Source organism: Carcharodon carcharias, chromosome 9 (genome assembly GCF_017639515.1).
Source record: "Carcharodon carcharias isolate sCarCar2 chromosome 9, sCarCar2.pri, whole genome shotgun sequence".
In the NCBI taxonomy this organism is placed as follows: Eukaryota; Metazoa; Chordata; class Chondrichthyes; order Lamniformes; family Lamnidae; genus Carcharodon; species Carcharodon carcharias.
In genome coordinates, this window is record NC_054475.1 from 21,833,693 (window position 1) to 21,857,477 (window position 23,785).

The window sequence follows — 23,785 nt, forward strand, 5'->3', positions numbered from 1 at the left end:
CTTGTACATGGCTTTACAAATTACTACCATGATAACTCCTAGCTCCCCTAGTTAATCTGACTCCCAGTTACACCTCCATTAAGGCAAAAGTAAAACACACAGATTTTAAAAGACCCAGGCAAATTAACACAATGTCCTGCACAGTCGAATTCAACATTTGCATTTTTAGATAAACCGGAGTAATTTGAATTTCAAATGAGGTAGTGAAATGTTACACTTAGCCAGAAGAAGCCAAACAATGTGTTTATTTTTCCCAAAGCTTACTGATAAAATTGGTACTATGAAAGACTTTTATTATTAGAAAAGTAGAGTTCAAAAGACATATTGGGACAGTGGAATTTACATTAGAAAGGGAAATGAGGTTATGTGTAAGAGGAAGGCACTCTAAGATTTAACAAGTGTGAAAAACCTCCAGCCTCTAAGCCTCAAGTTGCTGCCTATATGAACTGAAGTGAAGAAAACTCACTTTGAATTCGACTGTGCAGGACATTGTGTTAATTTGTCTGGGTCTTTTAAAATCTATGTGTTTTACTATTGCCTTAACGGAGGTGTAACTGGGAGTCAGATTAACCAGGGGAGCTAGGAGTTATCATGGTAGTAATTTGTAAAGCCATGTACAAGCTTAAAATCATTTTGTTTTATTTATAAAGGTTTAATTTAGTTTTTTAAGAAACCTCTAAGACTCGGTGGTCTTATTACTACTGAATTCAAGGCACGCATCTTGAAATTTATACAAATTGTAAAATAGTTGGGGCAGTTGTTTCAAGTTTCCCTCTGGGATTTGAACAGCCTAGCATTTAGTATTCACTGTGCCATGACAGGTGCCAGGGCAAGGGCTGCACTGCGGTTGAGGTGAGTTGGGGGAGAAGGGGCTGCACAGCAGTTGATGGTAGTGCACAAGCATTTCCGGGTTGGGGGGTGGGGGCAGGGAAGCCACCATGCTTGTATAAAGTAACCATTCCTCAACAGCTGAGGGAGGTCAGGCGCAGCCACATTGACATGCGTGGAGTTGGGCCTCTAGCTTATCTGCCCACTCAAGCAATGCAGAGGCCTGAAAGTGCCACCAAATGCTCCAGAGCTGTTCACCCCTCGGGCGCAGACTACAAACTAATGAATATTTTAGTGAATTGCAGTACAATTAGATCAGTGTGCACATTATACAATCTCCTTGCGAAAGCTGGTAGAGGCGCTCACAGCCCATTGCAATGTCATCATTCCGGTTTGGACCAGTCTCCTCCATGGTTCAAGCTAAAAGCGCAGTCTTGCAATGCAGGTTAGGAGAATGTCTGCCCCTGAGCTAAGAGCACAGCATTCAGTCCAATGGGCAAAGCTGCCGCCAATTGGTGAGGTGGAGTGGGGTGTAAGTGGGTGGGGTTTCAGGCAGCCATGCATTGCACTAAACTCTAGCCATCCAAGTGGTGGCCAGCGCTCTCCAGGATGGATGAAGAGACCTTCAGACTTAACCAAGAGAGATTCTTAGTACACCCATGCTAATCCGCGCATCTCTCTCTTTCATCCTGCAGGAGTACAACATCAGGAGCACAGAGCCAGGTGAACTAGCTATGCGCCTGGTGGCTCACAGAGAGAGTGGAGACAAAGGAGAAGAAAGCAATGGAGGTGCCGGGCTGGGCAGAGGGAGGAGCAGCACCCTCAGGAAGAAGGGATGGCTGGGGTTTCCATGCATGCCGCTGAAGCGCCACAGACAGTGGTAGCTAGTTGGCACCAAGCAAGACCCAGGGCCTATAGACGGCGCGTTTCATTCCTGGCCGAGAACCAGTGTGGCTGAAGACTGCACACGTCTAGGGAACTGATCAGTTACACTTGCCACCTGTTGCAGGATTTGGCGCCAAGGGGACATCAAGGGCATCCACTACCAATGGCCATGAAAGTGACCGTGGCATTCAATTTTTACCCCAGTGGCTCCTTCCAGAGTTCCACAGGTGATCTCTGTGGGTTATCACAAGCCTCCATACACAAATGCATCTAAGAGGTCACGGACGCCATCTTCTCGAAAGCACACAACTTTGTGCATTTCACCCAGGATCAGGAAATCCAGGGCGCAAGAGCGCTGGGATTTGCCCAGGTCTTAGGTTTTCCATAGGTGCAGGGTGCCATCGACTGCACTCATGTTGCAATCAGATCTCCATGGCAACAAGTGCTCAACTACATTAACCGCAAAGACTTCCACTCGCTGAATGTTCAGCTGGCTCCTCGGGGACAAGGGCTACCTGCAGACGACATGGCTGATGACACCCAGGTGGCAGCTTCAGCATGTAGCAGAGAGAATGTATGACGGGGCTCATGGTGGAGCAAACCATCAGAATGTTGAAAATGAGGTTCAGTGCCTGGACAGGTCTAGTGGAGCCCTGCAATACAGTCCACAGAGGGTGTCACACATTGTCATTGCCAGTTGCGCCCTTAACACCCTGGCGCTCCAACACGGTGGAGGAGGAGATGGAGGAGCTGCACGTCTCCTCCAATAGAGGACGACGCAAACGGGGATGAGGGTGAGGAGATCCTCGAAGGTGAAGATGAAGGGGACGAGGCCCTCGCACTGGCCAGATGAGGTAGCCGCACTCGGGAGGCCCTCATAGCTGCTAGACTCATGGAGGATGCTGACAACATGCAGTGAAGGGACACCACAGATCCTCACATTGCATCAGTGAACGTTTGACTCCGGTCTTGCTGATGCCTACACACTGTTGGAAGCCAACTATGGCCTCAATGATGGAGTTCAGCCTGCGCAACAGTGCAGGACCGATGTCCTGGACCAAGGTCTCCATGGCAGCCACCACCCTACCAGTGTTGACCTCGGTGCGTTGGCATGTCGGCGCTATCACCTCAGCCTCTAGGCAGACGGACTCCTCCATCATGCCTTGCAATCTGAGGAGTGCAGCAGACATCTCTTCCTGATGTTCCCAAACTTGTCTTTGCAACTCCAGCAACAGTGACATGACAGAGTCCAGAGGCTCATCATCTGACTTGGACTCAGCAAATTTCTAATCTCCAACAGTCCTCCAAGTGCTGGAAACCTGGGAGGTTCCTGCTGTCGATCAGACAGTGTGATGTGCTCACCACATTATGACCCTGAGGCTACTATAAAGCTAGGTCCCAAAGAGGTGAGTGCCTCTGCGCGCTGGTGCAGAGCATGGGCGAGCACTGTGACGGCTCTTCAATGAGGGTTTCAGCAGACTCCTCTGCTGAGGTGTCTCTGGGGCTTGAGTCGAGGACCTAAGTTGTGCACTCCTTCAGCTGTTTCCCAGCTGTGCCTGCAAAAGCAAGGAGAGATCATTAGTGCATGGCAGTGGCCTGTGAAGCAGGACACATCAATCACAGGATGGTTACCTGAAGAATGTTGCACTGCTGGACCCTCACTTGGTAGAGTACCGCTGACCTCACCATGAGCACAGGAATGGCCCAGATTGTTGCCGGCCAACTGGGTGGCTCTATTTTCAAATTCTGTGAGGACCTTGATTTCAGGCATTCCTCCACCAGTCCATGACCTCTCCCTTTTGGTGTGTGCCAGCTTGAATACAGATGGAGAGAGTGTAAGCTGGAGACCTGCTGGTCCAGATCATAAGTATGTCTGGCATATGTGGTGGTGAGTGGTGCCATGGATGGGATGAGGACACGATCCGCAGGGCAAACGATGGTGCATGTGAGTGTGAAAGTCAATGTCCCTTGAACTGGCAGTGAGTGAAATCATTGTGGACGTGTGATGGGTTTGAGAGTGTGAGGGAGTTGAGAGTGATGAGAAGAGTGACTTACCCGCATGGAGCGGTGGAGATCATTCATCCTCTTTCGGCATTGGGTGCTGTCCTCTTTTGCGGGCCATTGCCGCTGACCACCATTTCCACCACCTTCCATGCTGGGTTTGTCACCTTGCTTGCTGGCCTTCATCCAGAGAGGGGGTAGAAGGCATCATGGCAGGCCTCCACAGTGTCCAAAAGGGGTGCATCACTGAATTGGGGGACTGCAGTCTTCTTGCCTTTCAGGGTCCATGTCTTCTTTGCAGCAGTCCAGGGCAGGAAGCGCTGAGATGTGTGCGCGCAGCTGCATTATAAATATGGTGCCCGGCGTGAGGAAGCAGCGAGGTGATGGTGTGGTAAGTGAATCGGAGGCTGCCTGCCAGTGAAATGGCATGTTTCCTGGGAACGCATGATTAATGAGATGGGATTAGGAAGATAATGCATAAAAAGCCATCATTGTAGCCGGTGGGTAAAACATTCTTTTTCCCTACCACTACCGCACTATGTGCAAACCTGGGACAATTCCACCAGTTAACTCTGTTTCTCTCCACAGAAGCTGCCTGACCTGCAGAGCACTTTCAGCATTTTTTGTTTTTATTTCAGATTTCCAGCACACACAGTATTTTGCTTTTGTATAAGCATCTTTTTTGAAGCATGTTCACTGCTGCAATGTGGAAAAATGTGACAGTTGTTTTGCACACAACACAGCAAAGCCCTACAAACAGCATTGAAAGAACTAACTAAGGAATCTACTTTAGTGATTTTGGTTGAGGGATAAACATTGGCCAGGCCTTTTTTTCCCCCAAAAGTGGGATGGTATCTTTTATGTCCACCTGAGAAGGCAAATGGGGACTCAGTTTAACAATTCATCTGAAAGTTAGCAACTCTGATTGGCAGCACTCCCTTAGCCTAGATAATGTGCTCAGGTCTCTGAATGAGAAGCAAGAGTGTTCGAGACTAGGCCATGGCTGACACGTATAAATGCACGGAAAGTGTTTGTCTAATGGATCAGAATCAAATGATTTTAAATGGTGGGATATGGAACTAAACAGAATAGCTACCTGTCTGTAATCACATTCCTGTACATATCGGTGCCCATGCATAAACAGGTGATTTGTTACTACAAGGAGACAAATCGAAAACTTAACTTTCATTAACACAGGTACAAATTTCATCAAGGCTATGTTGGGATTCAATCACACTGGGTCCAATTTTAACTCTTTGTAAGTGGGTGGTTTTGAATGGGTTAAAATCAGGTCCACTGACACCAATTTTAACTCCAGGCAGGTAGCAAGATGAATTGGGAATGCTTTCTGCTACAGAAATAAGGGCAGGGCTATTATAACACCCGGGCTTTACTACTGCTGCTGACATGCTGCTGGTCCACTTCCCGCTGTGAAATAGGCGGGAAGCAGCTGCTGAAGGAAAAGCCGGGCAGCTCAGGGCCAAAACCTCAGGCTCTGGATGCAATGGCAGATGCGCTTCAACAACCTGATCAGAGGGTCTTTCCATTTCCATTTTACAGTGCTTCCTCTAACCACTGATCTCACCAGAAATCTGAGCACTTCTCTCCCACAGAACACATGCTCTGCCACCACTCACTAAAAACACTGTTCCAACTCTGCTTCTTATTTAGATTACATCATCAAAAATATTCAGTTTTTAAGACGGTAGCAACTAATAAAACATGGCGTTCCTTTGCTGGCTGCCTTCTCATTTCAAATTCCAGCCAACTACTTTCAGATGACCATTTACCCAATCCTGCCTGCAACTTTGCTGCTTCTCCATCGCAGGGTGCATACTGTACAAAGAAGCCCCATGCATCTCCATATCGCCTTTCAAAAGCCACTGACTAACTCCTTCCCTCTCTCCCCCAACAGGACCAAATGGTTGACAATGCAAAGCAGAGAACCAAAACTGGGGGAGGCATAGCAAAGAGCTATGCCTTCAATAAGATGGAGCTGGCAGCCAATTGGGGCATCTGGGCAAGGAGCATTGAGAACGGTGAAGCTGGACGTCATGCTTACCACATTCCACAGAATGCACCACCGAGAACTGTCACATACACAAAGGCTGGAAAATAGGCTGCACATGTTGAACTAATCCAAAAATATTACAATAAAAGCTATAAAATCAAAATCAAGTGATATATCTCAAATGAGCTGAGGGTACTCAAAAATATTAGTGGGAAGTGCTAATAACAACAACAACAACAAACAAAATTTAATTACTATCGCCATAAAAAACCCCATGGCTACCAGTCATGGTTTTTATATAAATAAGCTGTACTGGGTCTCTTACTGCTCCCAGTTTTGTTGGCAGGACACAAAACAACAGCATGAACCTTTCCCTCACACTCCAAAAGGTGGTAAGTTATTAACACAATGGCAAAATACTACAGATGCTGGAAATTTGAAATAAATTCAGAGCGGGCTGAAAATACTCAGCAGGTCTGGCAGTATCCGTGGAGAGAGAAACAGAGAAAGGGAACAATGAGAAACGTTTCAGGTTGATGGCCTTTCAGCAAGGTTATCAACGCGTTGTGATTGGGGAAATACCCCCCCTCCCTCTTTCATTGTTGTAAGTTTTGATTTCAAAACTTACAGATGAAGCTTGAAGATAATTGAGATAGAATCAAACTTCAGAATATTCTGCAATTAAGTGCTTTGCTCAGCTTTGCACAGGAATTAGGCATGAGTAACCTTTCAACTTTTCTGTTTAAAAGATGGGTGTTGTCTTCTAATGAAGCAAGATTACAAACTAACCTCAGAGACATTTGATTACTCTATAAACCAGCCCAATATCAAAAGTCCTGGTAAACATTTATATTTGGAAAGCGGTCACTCCCTTGACTGTTCTACTTAAAAGATGAAAGCCCAGATTGTTTCATGTTCAGACCTTGTGTAGAAATAAAGAACTTCTTAAACAATAATAAAATTCAAAATATATTTTGTTGTGAAGAAATTAACCAAGAGCATAATATAACCAAAATGTACTAAGTTGCCACACATGGTTTGGCTTTCTTCTTTCTTCCATCCCCTCATCTGTTGTGCAGCATGATCCAGCACTTACTCACTATGTGGGTCTGCCTTTCCTCGCTGACTTTCTTTCCCTCCTTCCAAGCTCCAATCTGACAACATGTTGATAGCCAAGGCTAAGATTTATTTCATTTAAACCAGGCAGAGACTTTGCCTTATGTTGATCGTGTTTGGTTTCACAGTTAAAGATACTTCTATAACATCATTCCCAACAGAAATAAAATTCTGGTGATTCTCACCTCAGCAGCAAGTTTACTATGCTCCAACCTGCAGAAACTTCACCTCCATTTTACAAAACTAGCCATGGTCAGTTACTCCACAGGACGTAGATAGTCTCAGACAACTAAAAACACACTTGACAAAATTTAGAATTAAATATTCACTTGCTCATTTGAGCTCAATACATATATCTACAGGAAGAGAATTAAACTTTGGTCCTTAATATATGGATCAATTGATGAATCTCATTTATCTTGGCAAAATTCAAAAAAGACCCTATTTGCATACATTTCAGAGAAAAGAGATGGTTTACAAGAGGAAGTATTAAATTTTGGAAGATCATTTTTCATCATAAGTATTTCACTTTAATGCATCAAAACATCTTTCCCACAGCTCCCTGATCAATGTGCTTCATCCAAAGCTTTAATATTCTAGTGCAGTTTCAACATGCATAATGACTACAATTACGTATCAGCCTGGCTCAGTAAGTAGCACACTTACCTCAGAGTGTAAAGCGCAAAGGTTCAAATTTCACTCCAGAGGCTCAAGCCCATCATCTAGGCTGACACTTTAGTGCAATGCTGAGAGGGTACTGCATTGTTGGATGCACTGTCTTTCAGATGAGATATTAACCGAGGCCCCATGGGGCCTCTCAGGTGTATGTTAAAAGATACCAATGTACTATTCAAAGATCACTTAGTCTCCACCAAGTGTCCAGCCAATATTTATCTCTCAATGAACATCACTAAAACAGATGAACTGGTCATTATTCCATTGCTGTTTGTGGGATCTTGCTACCATATTTCCCTGCATCAACAGTGACTACACCTCACAAGTGCTTTATTGGCTGTGAAGTGCTCTAGGATGTCCTGAGGTCATGAAAAACCATCAAGATTTACCACATTATGATACTCCTGAACACGTGCAACATGCAGAGCAGCATTTTTGCAAAACAGCTTCATATAAAGACCACCATTTTCTGGGGACTGGCAGTCATATTCAGCAATCCTGAATCTTTAATGGCAATTTGGGAAAATCATAATCCATGAAAGCCAACAGGTCAGCAGTGTTACTTCTAAGCAATAATGCCTCGTGATGGTTGAGTTGGTAAATGTACTGCCTAACATGAAACTAAGTCTTTAGGGATCAGCAAGATTCTAGGTACAATCCCAAAGCAATGGTAAACTAGGTATTCAAATGCAGTTTACAAGGCCCTCAACATCACCTGTGGCAGCTAAATGACCAATTAAATACTTTTGATATGGGTGTTAGAGCGGCATCACTAAATCATTCATTTTACTTTAAAGCAGTAAGCCTCTGTTCCTTTTCAGATCAATAGCATTTTAAATCTATCAGAATAATTTATGAAAAATTCACAATACAAACTGAGGTTATACAACCGATGCTTATTCAACCCGAGCACTTGAGCACCTTTCAGACATCTGACATCATGCTGTTAGCCAGATCAGAGGTTCATTTTAGTCACATCAGCTGAAGACTTTGCATTGAGTTAAACAAGTTTATGTATCTCTTAGCTTGGCAACCAAAGAAGCAGGAAGTTGCCCTAACACTTTACAAGAGAAACAAAAGACAAATGTCACATAACATGTCAGTAATAACATCGTCTGACCCACAGTAACTTCACAGCTATTTTATAAAACAATCTAGTTTAGTAAGCAAACCAGCACCTAATCAGTACACAGCAAGGCCCCATAATCAGCAAATTAGATAACTTAGCATTGGTTAAAGGATGAATGCCAGTCAGGATATGAGAGTACCCTGCTCTTCTTTGGATAGTGCTGTGGGATCTTTGACATCCACCTGAATTAGCAAAATGAGCCATGTTTTAACATCTCATCTAAAAGATTGCATTTCTAACAAGACAGCACTACTTAGTGCCACGCTGAAATGAGTTTATACCATAGACACCACAGATATGTGGCCCATTATGCTGAACTAGGAGCCATCTTAAATTATTAGGACCATATAGGTTTTATAAACAGGAAACTACAAAAATTTGCTAAGCTACAGATATTCCCAGTTCTGATGAAACTTATTGCCCTGAAATGTTAACTCTCTCTCTCTCCAGATATACTTCCTTTTCCTGTTGAGTATTTCTAGAATTCCATGTTTTTATTACAGATAATGGATACATCATTAAAATGTTTCAGAACAAGATTTTAGCCTGGTCTGACTGGAATTATTTATCTCATCTGTAGTGCGGCCAAGAATGAAGTAGAACCTGATCAGTTAGCAAGAAAACATGTATCTATTTATATTAGACATTTAAGAGATAGAGATAATAATGAATAGAAGTAAAGATACTTCGATCCATATGTATCTGTGCCCCACCCCATGACACCTAAATGACAACCTTCTATGGTCAAGCCGCTAGTAGAAATATAAGGTGTGTTATTTTGTTTGTCATTTGTTTCCACTTTTAAAAAACAAAGAACTAGTTTCAGTGGGTTGGGAGATTTACTCTCCATCCTATTTCAAAGCATTACAATTAGTTTACGAATATATGATTACTTCTGATGACGTTATTAATCTTGGGACTTTCACTAATGGCACAAGGTGATAAAATCACAGAATCACAGAATTTTAACAGCGGCACAAAATGAGGCCATTTGGCCCAGCAGGTCTGCACCAGATCTCCAAATAAGCATTATGACCTTGTGCCATTGCCTTTTCCCACGTGCCTCTGCACATTGTTCTATTCAAATAATCATCAAATGTGCTCTTAAATGCCTCAATTGAACCTGCCTCCACCACACTTCCAGGCAGTGCATTCCAGACCCAAACCACTCATCGTGGGAAAAAAATTTTTCTCACATCACATTTGCTTCTTTTGCAAATCACTTTAAATCCAAGCCGTCTCGTTTTTGATCCTTTTACGAGCAGGAGCAGTTTCTCCCTATCTACTCTGTCCAGCCCCCTCATGATTTTGAGCATCTCTATCAAATCTCCTCTTAACCTTCTTCTCTCCAAGGAGAACAGTCCCAATCTCTCCAATCTATCTTCATAACTCGAAGTTTCTCATCCCTGGAGCTATTCTTATAAAGCTCTTCTGCACTCTCCCCAATGTGTTCACATCCGTCCTATAATGTGTCACCCAGAACTGTACACAATATCTTGTAATGATATTTGTAACATTTGAGTAAGATAATTTTATGGTCACACTGTGTAAAGATTTGCTCTGAGAAGAATAGCTGTTACTTTAAAAGAGGTCCTTAGAAGAAATAGTGTGCCTCAACATTTCAGGCAGCATACTCTGCCCATTAATGATAAAAACAGAAAACGCTGGAAAGACTCAGCAGGTCTGGCAGCATCTGCGGAGAGGGAAACAGGGTTAACATTTCCAGTCCACATGACACTTCTTCGCTCTGAAGAAGAGTCGAACTGACTTGAAACATTGACTCTGTTTCTCTCTCCGCAGATGCTGCCAGATCTGCTGACTCCTTCCAGTATTTTCTGCTTTTACTTCAGATTTCCAGCACCCATAGTATTTTGCTTTTATTATTATCTGCCCATTGTATGGAGGAATGACTGGAACATGTGAAACAGGAATGTGGATGGGATCTTATTGCTGACTGGTCAGGGTTGTGATAGATCAGCTCGTGTTAACATTCTTGCTGCTGATTAGTCAACTGTGCAAAATGGATGGTAATGTGTTTCTGAGTAAGGGTGGCCAGATATCACTGATGAGAAGACCACTGTGTTGGGGGACAGTGTAGTATTGGTAGGTCTCCACGCCGTCCTTGACATGTCAACAGTGCATGATGGATGAGATAAGACTAGAGTTGGACTATTGGATATGGTGATTATTAAGTTGAGCGCATTTGTTGATAGTTAACTTATCCATGAACTTTTAGTCAATACTCTATACTTTTAAAGACCACAAAAGGATGGCTGCCCGAGGATCGCCCAACTTCTCTTGTGGATTGAAACCCTCTCCTGTCTCAAGAGGAACAAAAAGAATTTTAAGGGCTGATGTTAACACGATGTCTTTTCCTGAAACTAATTCAAAAGGGCAATTTCAAATTGAATGGATCATTCAGATACACAGACACTAGCTGTCTCAAATTTTCAAGGTGTGAAAGTCATCACACAGGATGTATAATCGATCTAGACACCCTCCTTATTTGGAAAAGAAAATTGGACTTGTAACAGATCACATGGTAAGACAGCCATGTTTGCTGCCCTATTTTAAAACAGCAAGAAGCTATTCAGGACAGGATTCCATCAGACAGCTATTGAACCTGCTGTACATCAAATAAGCAGCCAAGGTAATAAACAGCCATACGTTGACAGTGGGAGAAGGACTCTCCCCAACCTGTTCCAACTTCAAGTTCACCTGAGAATTAACCTCCTGGAAGCTGACTACAAGAAACTTCAAATCTTACTGAAAATCCTCTGCTTTACAAGACCTCCACTTCAGCCAAACTATCAACTCATCTAGGAAACTATAGGCCTGCTATGAAAGAGACGGAAACAGTTATAAATTGTAATTGTACTATTTTTTCCTCATCTGTATCCAATGTGTTTGAGTCAAGTGAACGAGATGCCGCGTTTAAACCTATGGGACAAGTGTGTGAAGATAAATAACCTTCCTTATTTTAAAATTCACAAAAAAACTTGCTGCTGGAAATATTTAAATTGGGAAAATCAGGCTGAGGGTAGGAAAACACACACTTATCACATATAAAACACAACGATCACAGGTAGTAAGAAAACGCATAACACTTGTGTCACTGACAGAATTTATGTTCCTCAACAAAAACAGAATTACCTGGAAAAACTCAGCAGGTCTGGCAGCATCGGCGGAGAAGAAAAGAGTTGACGTTTCGAGTCCTCATGACCCTTCGACAGAACTTTTTTTTGTTTTTTGTGTTTGTGTTTTTTTGTTTTTTGTTTTTATCTTTATGTTCCTCAAGTCTAGTGTATAAACTGTGGCCTGTTTGCCCAATGCAGATGAATCTGCAATCGCGTTTATTATGAGATGGTTTCTTGTCTTTGTGGGTATGAAGGATGGAGTGGGACTTCTTAGATTACTTGTGCCAGCCTTACTCAACATTACTGCCCTCACCATGAAAACCTTCAAATAACAAAACCTCAAGAAAATCTAGGATTTTGTCAAATGGCTTCATTTATTTCAATCCATTCTGGAACTGGAAGGTTCAAGTAATAAAAGAGTCATAGTTTCCTCACTGTCAGTCACATTTCCAAGTTTAATATGATCAGCAAATTTTGAAATTTTACTCTGTATTCCAACATGCAAGTCATTTATTTGTATCAAAAAAAGTGTTTCTAGCATTGACCCTTGGAGAATACCACTGTCTACCATCCTCCAGTCAGAAAAATAACCATTTATCAGGGCTCATCATTTCTTGTCCTTAAGCCAATTTTTTATTCAAGCTAACACTAAGGACGGGATTTTCTGGCCCCTTGGTGGAGGGACCCATTGCGGGAGATTCAGCAGTCAGCCAAAAGCCCATTGATTTTCGGCAGCACCAGACGATCCTGGTAGTGGGCAGGGCTAGAAACTCCTGCCCTGATCCTATTTCACCCCCTTTAATTTTATTTCCAACCTTTTAAGTGGTACTTTGTCAAATGCTTTCTTCAAATCTACGTAGGTAACGTCAACTGTATTCCCTTCACAACCTTCTCTTATTATATCAAATAATTCAATTTGATCAAACATAAATCTCCCTATTGCAAATCCAAGTTGGCTCTCTTTAGTCAACTCAAACCTCTCCAACTGCCTATTAATTATTTCCCTGATTATTGTTTCTAAAACTTTACCCTGGTGTTAAACTGACCTGTCTTTAGTTGTTAGGACTGTCCTTATACCTTTTCTTGAACAAGGATATCATATCTGCCACTTTACAATCCTCTGGCACCTCCCCCATATCTAAGGATGGCTGGAAGATTACAGCAAGCCCTTGCACTATCTTCAGCCCCACTTCCCTCAGCAACTTAGGATGTAAGCCATCCAGATCAGGTGACATAGCTACTCCAAGCCTTTCCAGCACCTCCTGCCTATCAATTTTCACCCCATCCATTACCTCTAACATCTCCACTTCTACTGATATTTTGAAAGCAACCTCTTCTTTAGTAAACACTGATGCAAAGTACTTATCAAGTATTTTTGCCCTAGCTCTAGTGTATATCAGCTTCTTTGTCCCTAATAGAACCCAGTGCACCTCTTATTACTTGCTTTCTAAATGCCAGTAGAAGATTTTTGGGTGTCTCACTTTTTTTATGAAACTTCGATTCTATCCTTATATTCTCTCTTTGCCAGTCTTATTTTCCTTTTTACTTCCCCTTTCACTTTACTGTATTTGGCTTGGCCATCACTTGAAGAATTCACTTGGCATGCAACATATACCCTCATTTTTTGTTTCACCATATTCTCGATCTATATCATCATCCAAGGAACACAAGAACCCAAGAAGTAGAAGCAGTAGACCACATGTCCTGTCGAGCCTGCTCTGCCATTCAATACAATCATGGCCAATCATGGGTCATCATAGGTTTCAATTCCACTTTCCTGCCTGCTCCTCATATCCCTCGATTCCCTGAGATACCAAAGATCTGTCTATCCCAGCCTTAAATGTATTCAACAATAGAGCATCCAAAAGTCTCTGAGTTTTGTCGGTTTCAATGAGATCCCCTCTCATATTCTCTGAAGTTTAGAAGAATAAGCCCAATTTACTCAGTTTCTCATTATAGGGAAACCCCCTAACCCAAGAGACCAATTTACTGAACCTTCACTGCACTGTCTGCAATGCAAGTATATCCTTTCTTAACTCTGGAGACCAAAACTGCACACGGTACTCCAGATGTGGCCTCACTAAAACTGCTTAAAATTGTAGCAGGACTTCTTTATTCCTGTACTCCAATTACCTTGCAATAAAGGCCAACATGCCATTTGCTTTCCTAATTGCTTGCTGCATCTGCATACTAACTTTGTGTTCCCTGTACAAGCACACCCAAATCTCTTTGAATATTAACACTTACAAAATTCTCACCTTTTAAAAAGAATTCTGCTTTTCTATTCTTACAACCAAAGTAAATAACTTCACATTTCCTTATATTATGCTCCATCTGCATCTTGTTGCCCACTCAATCTACGACTCTTTGCAGCCTTTCCGTGTCCTTCCCACAGCTTACCTTTCCACCTAGCTTTGCACCATCAGCAAACTTAGTTACAGTACTCTGTCTCTTCATATAAGTCGTTAGTATAGATTGTAAACAGCTGAGGCCCCAGCACTCATCCTTGTGAGACTCCACAATTCACTGCCTGCCAATTTGAAAATGCTCCATTTATGCTCACTTTCTGTTTTTCTATCTGTTAATCAATCCTCCATCCATGCTAATTTATTACCCCAACTCCATGAGTCTTATCTTGCCTCTTTGTGTGGCACCTTATCAAATGCCTTTTGGAAATCCAGGTATACTACATCTACTGGTTCCCTTTTATCTACCCTACTAGTTACACCCTCAATTAGTCAAACAGGATTTCCCTTTAGTAAAACCATGTTGATTTGTTCTAATCATACAATGCTTTTCTAAGTGCATTGTTAACATTCCTTATTAAGAGATTCCTGCATTTTTCCAATGACTTATGTTAGTTTAGCCTGCCTGAAGTTGACTGTTTCTCTCTGCCTCCTTTCTTGAAAAGTGGTGTAATATTTGCCAACTTTCAATCTGATTGGACTGTTCCCAAATCTGAAGAATTCTGGAAAATCATAACTAGCACATCCATTAGCTCTGCAGCTATCGTTTTTAGAACCCTAGGATGTAGACACTCAGGTCCCAGGGATTTGTCAGATTTTAGTCCCTTAAGGTTTTCCAATACTTTTTCTCTGTTGATATTAATTTTCTTAATGTACTCATTCTTTTTAGTCTCTAGGTTACTGTCAACTTCTGGTATGAAACACCTCTGCTATTTCTTCATTTCTTCTGCCTCTGCTTCTAAGGGACCAATGTTTACTTCAGCTACTCTTTTCCTTTTTATTTACTTAAAAAAGTTCTTATAATCTGTTTTTATATTTCCAGCTAGTTTACTCTCATGTTCTATTTTTTTCAATTTTATCAATTTTTGATGGCCCTTTGCTGGTTTCTAAAACACTCCCAATCCTTGGTCTTCCCACTATTATTTTTGCAAAATTTTAAAGTATTTTTCTTTCAGTCTAATACCATTCTTAACTTCCTGAGAGAGCCAAGGATGGATCTTTGTTGCTGAATTTTTGTTTCTCATTGGAATGCATTTTGGCTGAACAAAGAGCATTGATTTTGGTCCCCCTGCCTTTCTCTCTTGTTGGAATGTACCTAGCTTGTACCTGAAACATCTCCCTAAAGGTCACCTATTGTTCCATTACAGTTCTTCCTGACAGTCTTTGATTCTATTTTACCTTGATTAGGTTTCCTCTCATTCCACTGAAGTTGGCCCTCTTCCAGTTTAGAAATTCTACTTTTGATTGTTCCTTGCTCTTCTCCGTTATTAATCTGAACCTTATGATATGATGATCACTCTCACCCAAGTGTTCTTCCATAAACACTTTGTCCACTTGGTCCACCTCATTCCCCAGAGATCCAGTAATGTTTCCATCCTAGCTGGACCAAGAATACACTGGTCAAGGAAGTCTCCTGAACACATTTCAAAAACTCTTCCCTCTCCTTTCCTGCTACTCTAACGTTATCCCAATCCATATTTGGCTAATTAATGTCCCCCAGCATCACCCCTCTTACTGTTGATGTATATCTCATTTCCCTGCACATTTGCTGTTCTATTTGGAGGCAGTAGCATGATCATCCCCTTTTTGCTTAAATCTAACCAAATGAATCAGTTTTTGCACGTCCAAAGACATCCATTGTTTTCAAAACTAAAATGTCTTCCCTTAACAGTTACTTCCCTCTCTTTTCTCAACAATTTGCATCCCTGAATATTAAACACCCAGTCCTCAACATTTTAAAACCACATTCCCAAACAGCTATTGTAGTTGCACACCAACCTTATTCACCACACGTTATGCATTTATATATATCAATTTAAACCTGTTTTTGTATTCCTCATAGTACATCTTAGACTATTCCTGTTTAATATGGTATTACTTCCTTCCCTAGTACTACTGTTATGATCTAGTTAGGGACTGTTAATGTTTAAAAATAAATTCAAACACCACTATGCCATAAGATTTAACTATTTTAAAAAACAAAACAACTTTTATTGTACATAAATGACTTAAGCAAAACAAGCACTATTAATTTAATATGATTTACAATTATGTATGTTGTGCACTCAGATTTACTCCCTACTTCCCCCCGCAAGAATTCTGTTATAAGACACATTAATCTTCAAGTTATATACTTCTGTAAGAACCACTCATAAGGTCCTCTGGAGAATTTCCTCAGTTCCAGCTACCTGTATTCGCAGAGGCAAAATTTCACTTATCTTCTCTTGACTGTGGATGTCTCAGTGCCTTGTTCTAATTACTTTCCCAGTACTTCCAAGTTAATCTGCTGGTTACTTTCTTTCGCAATAAGGAGCTGTGAGGCCTACTATAGATTCTCCCACTAGCTTCAAGCTAAGCAATCTTCCAACTTCTGTTCCTCACAAAATTCAAACTGAGATTAAACCTCACCCGCCTTCCACAAGGTCAATGATGAAATTTGTATTTTACTCTGCTTACAGTGCAGGTTTGTCATTTACTGTGGTTAACTTCTCTGAATGAGCTGCGAACTGCAGGAGGTCCAAACTGCAACTAAAAAATCTCTCCCAGAATAGACACAGGTAAATTGAAACCAGAGAGCCTTTCTAAGGTCCACCCATGTCCATAACAACATAGCCTGCTCTGGGCTGTCCTCAAAATGAACTTTAGGATAGTTATTTCATTTCTTTCTTGTGAAGTAAATGGGTTTTACAACTTTTCAGAGTCTACTGAATGTTTTCAAACTAATTTTGCCCGACCACCCAAAACAAAAACATTCCCCTAGACTGCCATTTCTGGCAACCACTAAAACACAGCATTTTAATTACCTTACTTTCACAACAATAGGAAGAGCTGATTGTTATCTCTAAAACATCAACATGAACAATGATCTAGATATTCGCAACACTATCCGACACTTGCATTCCTTTATGCACTTATTCATCTTTCCTACTTCTGTATGTTGGTACCCAACCCCCCTGCCAATTGAGTTTCAACCCTCCCCACAAAGACATTGGTCCCAGTACTCTTCAAATGGAACCCACCCCTTTTGAATAGATGCCTCCCTGCCCCAGAACTGGTCAAAATGTCCCAAGAGTCTGAAAGCCTCCTTCCTGCACCATGCCCCAAGCCACACATTGATTCTCCCTATCTTCCTATTTCTGCTCTCACTAGTGTACAGAGATTATTACCTTCAAGGTCACACCTTTTAACCTCTTTCCTAGCATCAACATCTACCCTCTCTATGCCATTCTTCATACATATTATTGCATGGAAGAGCACCATTCAGTATCAACTCTGTTTTCAAAGCACCTTTAATATTTCATAAAGATATGTGAAGGCATTATAGAGGTACAAGGTAGAAAGTACTTGATTATCATGTGTGATCTTTCATTAATGAGTTGGATTTATGAATTGTGAAGGCAGAATGAAAAATGTACGTTTCTCATGAATTCTCTTCGGCATTTAATTTACTTTTTAATTGAACTGAAGAGGGATTCTGGTTTGCTTTTACTGAGTGCTGAATTCAGCACCATGCCGTTTTAAAATTTCTGTTTAGACATCTTTTTTCCTTCTTCCCTTTCCTTTTTATAGCTAAATGTCATTATCAAAGATATGTTGCTCTTCTTTCAAATTTGGCATTGAATGGAGCCAGGCATTGTGGCACTTCATTTGATTTATAAACAGGTTTTGAACTTTTAACCTCCCACCCAACCACCCCACATTTCACAAATGTGCTTGTGTCATAACAGAACAAGAGAATAGATATTTACCAAGTTCAATAGGAAAACAACAAAAGAATAGATATTTAGTAATAGACAAGTTCAATATGAAAAGGTTACAGCAAAATAACATGGATTACTGTATATTCCCAGTAGAAAAAACTGTTCATTCACTTCTGTATTAAAAACCTGGGAAATTATTTTTCCCAGGTTTGTCAGGTTAGGTTTCAGAAACAGAATACTTGTGAGGGATGTATACTACTTCACTCCAAAGCCATGGAAGCAAGCAGAATTACTCAATCCTAGGGAGGTTATGCTTCAGTTATACAGAGCACTAATAAGACCACATCTGGAGTACTGTGTATAGGATTAGTCACGTTATTAAAGGAAGGGTGTAAATGCATTGGAAGCAGTTCAGAGAAGGTTTACCAGACTAATACCTGGAATGGACGGGTTGTCTTATGAGGAAAGGTTGGACAGGCTGGGCTTTGTATCCACAAGAAGAGTAAGGGGCGACTTGATTGAAACATATAAGATCCTGAGGGGTCTTAACAGGGTGGATGTGGAGAGGATGTTTCCTCTTGTGGGGTCATTGTTTAAAAATGAGTCGCCAATTTAAAAGGGAGAGGAGACAAATTTTTTTCTCTCAGAGGGTCTCTTCCTGAAGAAGCAGTGGAAGCAGAGTCTTTGAATATTTTTCAGGCAGAGGTGGATAGATTGTTGGTAAGCATAGGGGTAGATGGAATGCAGATTTGAGATTACTATCAGACCAGCCATGACCTTACTGAATGGCAGAGCAGGGTTGAGGGGCTGAATGGCCTACTCCTGCTCCTTGTTCGTATGTTTAATTGCAGATCAGCATAAAAACGCAACTCAGGCACAAAATTTTATATTTGGACATGCATCAATTGACCAGAAGTGTTAAACCATCCAAACTTAGTTTATGAATGTTCAACTTTGCTCTGCAAATTCACAATTTGCAGCCTCGCATCAAATAAGAAATGATTTAAAGAGACAATGGAGTGCTGCAACATGAGAGGAGATACTTTTCTTAGAGATTATAATGTTGTGCTCTGGACATATGTTTTAAGGAGCAGCATGCTCTAGGCAAGATTTATGACTGCTACACTGCAAATAACATTCTGAATTAAATAGCACACATTTTTATTATCGCCTACCTCAATTGGTTAAATCCGTCTCACTCCATTCAATTTGTTTACTGTTTCCTTTTATTATTCACCATGTTACAAGATCTTTCCTCCCACACCCACCCTATTAAAAAAAAAGTCTGCCCAATCACTTTCATGCAGAATAATAAAGTCTCAGCTGCCACTGTGGTTCTCCATTAATTCCACCACATACCTTTAAAACTAACATTTATATCATAACTACCGCCTTTAATGCAATAAATTATCCCCAAGCACGAAGGAGAACCAAACACTTGGGCTTAGAGGAAGTACCCAAAGGCACAGTTGAGCAGGTTGATTTTGATGAGCTTTTGAAAATGAGGACAGAAGAGGAAAAAGGCTTTGAGAACAGGATTCCAGAATGCTTTGATGGTGCAGCAAGATGCCTGGTGAGAATATGCACGGAAGGCCACAAAGAGCAACTTGGGGCCTAGGACTGGAGGAAGTTGCAGAATTAGGTTGGGGCAAAGACAGTGAGGAATCTCTAGACAATAAAGATAATTTTGAAATCAGTGTGCTGGAGGGTGGGAAGCCAGTGGAGATCAGGATGATAGATGACTGGAACACTGGAAAAACTCAGCTGGTCAGGTGGAATTTGTGGAGAGAAATTCAGAGTTCTGGTCGATGACCTTTCACCAGAACAATCTATTATATTACAAAAGGTCAAGCTTGGTCTTGACAAAGGAATAGATAATATTAAAAATTCAAATTAAAAAACACCAACATGCTCAAACTTACCCATACCATTTACACTCCGCCCATCCCAACTCATCTCACGAGGCTCCTCAACCTCATGTACACCTTCTTCCCAATTATTAGAACCAATCACACTCTGTGATCCAATTACCATTACAACTTATAACAGTAACACTACAATGGCAGACTTATACAACATGGCTGAGCAAGCTATCTTGTAATGCACACTGTATTATCCTGCTGCTAAAATGAATCAGTCACTCTTTAAGGTTACAGCGTCTTATTGGATTAGGTCAATTAGAATCTAATTACTCTTCAGGTGGTGCAAGTGACAATCCAAGATAAATGCCTGGCTTTCTCTCTCTCCACCACTGAAAGTTATAGACATTCTGATTCCTGGATCACTAAAGTATTTTCAGTTGCTGTGGGAGTTTTCCCTGTACATTCCAAATAAATGATTTGGCTGTTTCATGCTTCTGTTTTAAAAAGTGTTAACAAACATAGATGTGCATTGGATGTACTCTTTTATGGCAAATACTCATGAGGAGGAAGCAAAGTATAAATAATTAGAACATTGGAGTTGATATTTAATATTTTAAAATCTCATGTGGCTTGGAGCACAGCTTGTTCATTGTAATGCAAGTTTCCTAGGCAACCTGAATAGCAAAGACAGATGTAATATACCCACTTGACTATAGGAAAAGAGGGAAATAAATTATTAGGTTGCATTGGCAGAGGTATAAAGTACAAATGAAGAGGCTGTTATGTTGTTGCATAATACATTGGCCATACTGCATCTTGAGTACTGGGTGTAGTTCTAATCAGCAAATTATAGGAAAGATATTATTCCTCAAGTGGATTTAGAAGTGACAAAAAGATACATTGAGTCTACAGTACACAAACAGGCTATTTGACACTACTGGTCTATGCCGACATTTATGCCCCACACAAGCCTCTCCTCCTGTCCCTTTTCATTTAACCTTCTCCAAATACCTTTCTATTCCTTTATCCCCCATGTGGTTATCCAGCCTCCTGTTAAATGCATCTACATAATTTGCCTCAAACACCACTTTCCGCATTCTTCACACTCTTTGGGTAAAGAAATTTCTCCCAAGGTGATCAATAAGAATTATGCGGGGTGTCAGGAATTTGAGAAAAGGAGTTCTGGAAGTTAGTTTTATCTTCTTTTTGGAAAAGGTTATGAAAAGAATTGACAAAGCTGAACCAGATTAATTTTTTCACTAAGATGGAAGTTTCATATGCAAGGGACATCATTTAAAAATAACTAAATGAGGAGTATGAATGGAAGACAAGCTAATGAATTTATGGATTAAGCTGAGCGAAGGTTACATAAGCAGATGTTCTAAATGAATTCAAAAAACAACTGGATGCTTCTGTACAGAATGCATTGAGAGGTCTATCAAAATGAAATTGTTTCTAGTACGTAAAATATTTTAATTCTCAATATAACCTAGTGAGGCTGAATATTTAGAAATTTACTGTTTGGATTGTGACGTCATATTTAAATCTTGCATTGTTTTAAGTACATTGCTGCTTTGGCAGATTATTACCCTTTGCTGAAATGAGAATGAGGTCTTGTCTGTCAACTTTTGAGCTCTGATATGTTACATCTGAAGAATAGTTACACCTCTAGCATTAGCTTGTCTTTCCTTTTTACATTCACTAATTGACCTATGAAGTTCCAGAATTTTCTTTGTTTATGATCTACAAATTTTTGGGCAGAGCTGCTTAACATTCATTACTTTAGGCAATTATGTTAAATGCTTTACTTTACATTCTTTAGAACAGTCATGTTGCATTTTCTAATGAAGCTTTCATAAATGTTGCTTAAAGGAAAGTAATTCCTTGCTGTGCATTAAATTAAATTGAAGGGGATCTCTGATTTTCCACAATCATGAAGTAATTTCCCTGGCCTCTGATTTTTTTTTATTAAACTGTCTTTTGATTTTGATTACAGAATTCCCTTGTTAAATTTCAGGAAGTCTGCAAGGAGTCCACAAATTGGAGCTGATGACATCATCTAGAATATCCCTTCAGTAAATCCAATCATATAAGTAATCCCAGACCACTTATGGTCGAGTTAGGTTTGTGTTGATTGTTAATATAGATTAATATAGGTCAGAAGCAGCATAACTTGCTCACTACCTAGCCCCCAAAACACTTAACGCTTCTACTGTGTTAATATGAATTTTCCATCTTCCACATTAACCATCTTTGCCACCTTCTGCCTTTGTTTACATGCTGCATTTACAAGTAAGTTCATTTAATTCAAATTCTAGGTTCACACTAAATCCAGAGCTCTCAAAACTCTGAACTGGATCAAACTCAACAACGTTCTTGATCTGAACGCCCATGTCAATTTAGCAGCACATAGAGTAGAAGGTCGGGGTATTGCTAAATTCCACACACTTAAAATAGTCACTGACTGCTTCTGTCCACACCTCATCTCACAATACCACATACATGGCATTTACAGATCAGAAACAGGCCATTCAGCCCAACAGGACTATGCCAGGAAAATAGTCACTAACAAAGTATTTCTTCCATTATTTCTGTTAGTGGAAAACGTAAACTTAAATAAATCAGAACTTTTAAAAATTAACTTATCTTGTTTAAAAGAAAGTAAAATTCACATTTATATAGCACTTCTCACAACCACCTGGCATGTCAATGTGCTTTACAGCCAACGGAAATCCTTTTGAATTGTAGTCACTGTTGTAATGTGGGAAATGTGGTAGCCAATTCGCACACATCAAACTCCCATAAACAGATAATCTGTTGATTATCATCTGTGATGTTGATTGATGGATAAATATTGGCAAGGACACCGAGGATAGCTACCCTGCTGTTCTTAGAAATAGTGTTATGGGATATTTTAAATCAATAGGATTGCAGGATCTGTATTTCTCCCTATCCGCCTCTTGTTACCCCACCATATCACAGTATAAGCATTTCATGTACATGCATAAAAGAGACAGTGAGTCTAATGTCAAATTGAGATTAAGGTGTCATCCATTTTGGACAGTGAAAATGGGATGCTAATCAGTTCCAAATCATGAACAACTCTGCTGTGCCATCAAATCCACTGGGAACTAGATACTGGTCAAATGCATTTCACTTGGGAGCCTACTGGGAACAAGATTTTCATCAATAAACTGGATTTGAACTCAAAAACCAGTGACGAAAGTACAGTGCTGCCCCCACTCAGTAATCACCATTTCATTTTTAAAAGGCATCATACAGATTCCACCAGCCCTTTTCTCTTTAAACGTTCACAGCAACAATGTATTAGTATTTAGAAAATGTAAGTCATTTCTTAATGCCCTTTTCACACGTCTGATAATCCTCGAGACAATTTTACCCTTCCTTTAATTCCATCTTCCTCCAAGCACCTGGATGAAGAGGGAAATCCTGAGACTTCCTATAATCGACTTGCTCTTGCTCCTTTTGCCAAGGTGCTTTTCCAGCCTCATACCGCCGACAGTAAACACTCACCCTGTTCCTCCAAGTCACCGGCGCCAGGGATGGCTTGGCCTGGCGGAAAGGTGGCCGCATAAAGCGAGGGAGAACTTTTCCTTCTCAGAAGTTTACTGATGGTCTCTCCGGGCCCCGACTTCCTCATTGCAAAAGGACTGCTGAGCTCCTCATGGCGTCAATGCGGAATGGGCACTGGCTGCCTCTCTCTCTCTCCCTCCCTCCCTCTCCGCGTTCTCCAGCCCAACCCTCGGAATCCGCAGTAACCACGGCAACCGCGCACACCATCCGCATTCCACAGCGGAGACCCGCACCGGCAGGTTCAACAGGTGCAACCTCAATCCAAGCGAAGCCGCTGCTTCCTCCAGGAGGAATTGCTCTCAATGTACGGACGGACCTCACTGCTTCTGAAATGACAACTGTTTTAGTCCACGATATTTTCTTTTCGTTATTACCTCAGGG

The 23,785-nt window shown here is 41.0% G+C and overlaps 1 protein-coding gene across 1 annotated transcript in view; it reads right to left on the reverse strand.

Moving 5' to 3' along the window:
* Positions 1-23,554, reverse strand: part of LOC121282613 (protein piccolo-like) — a 56,180-nt gene extending 32,626 nt beyond the window's left edge. Inside the window, exon 1 of the mRNA XM_041196391.1 lies at positions 23,345-23,554. Within this exon, the coding sequence (XP_041052325.1) occupies positions 23,345-23,471 (127 nt within the window). The 5' untranslated portion in view covers positions 23,472-23,554. The remainder of the gene's footprint in view (positions 1-23,344) is intronic.
* Positions 23,555-23,785: the final 231 nt, after the last annotated feature.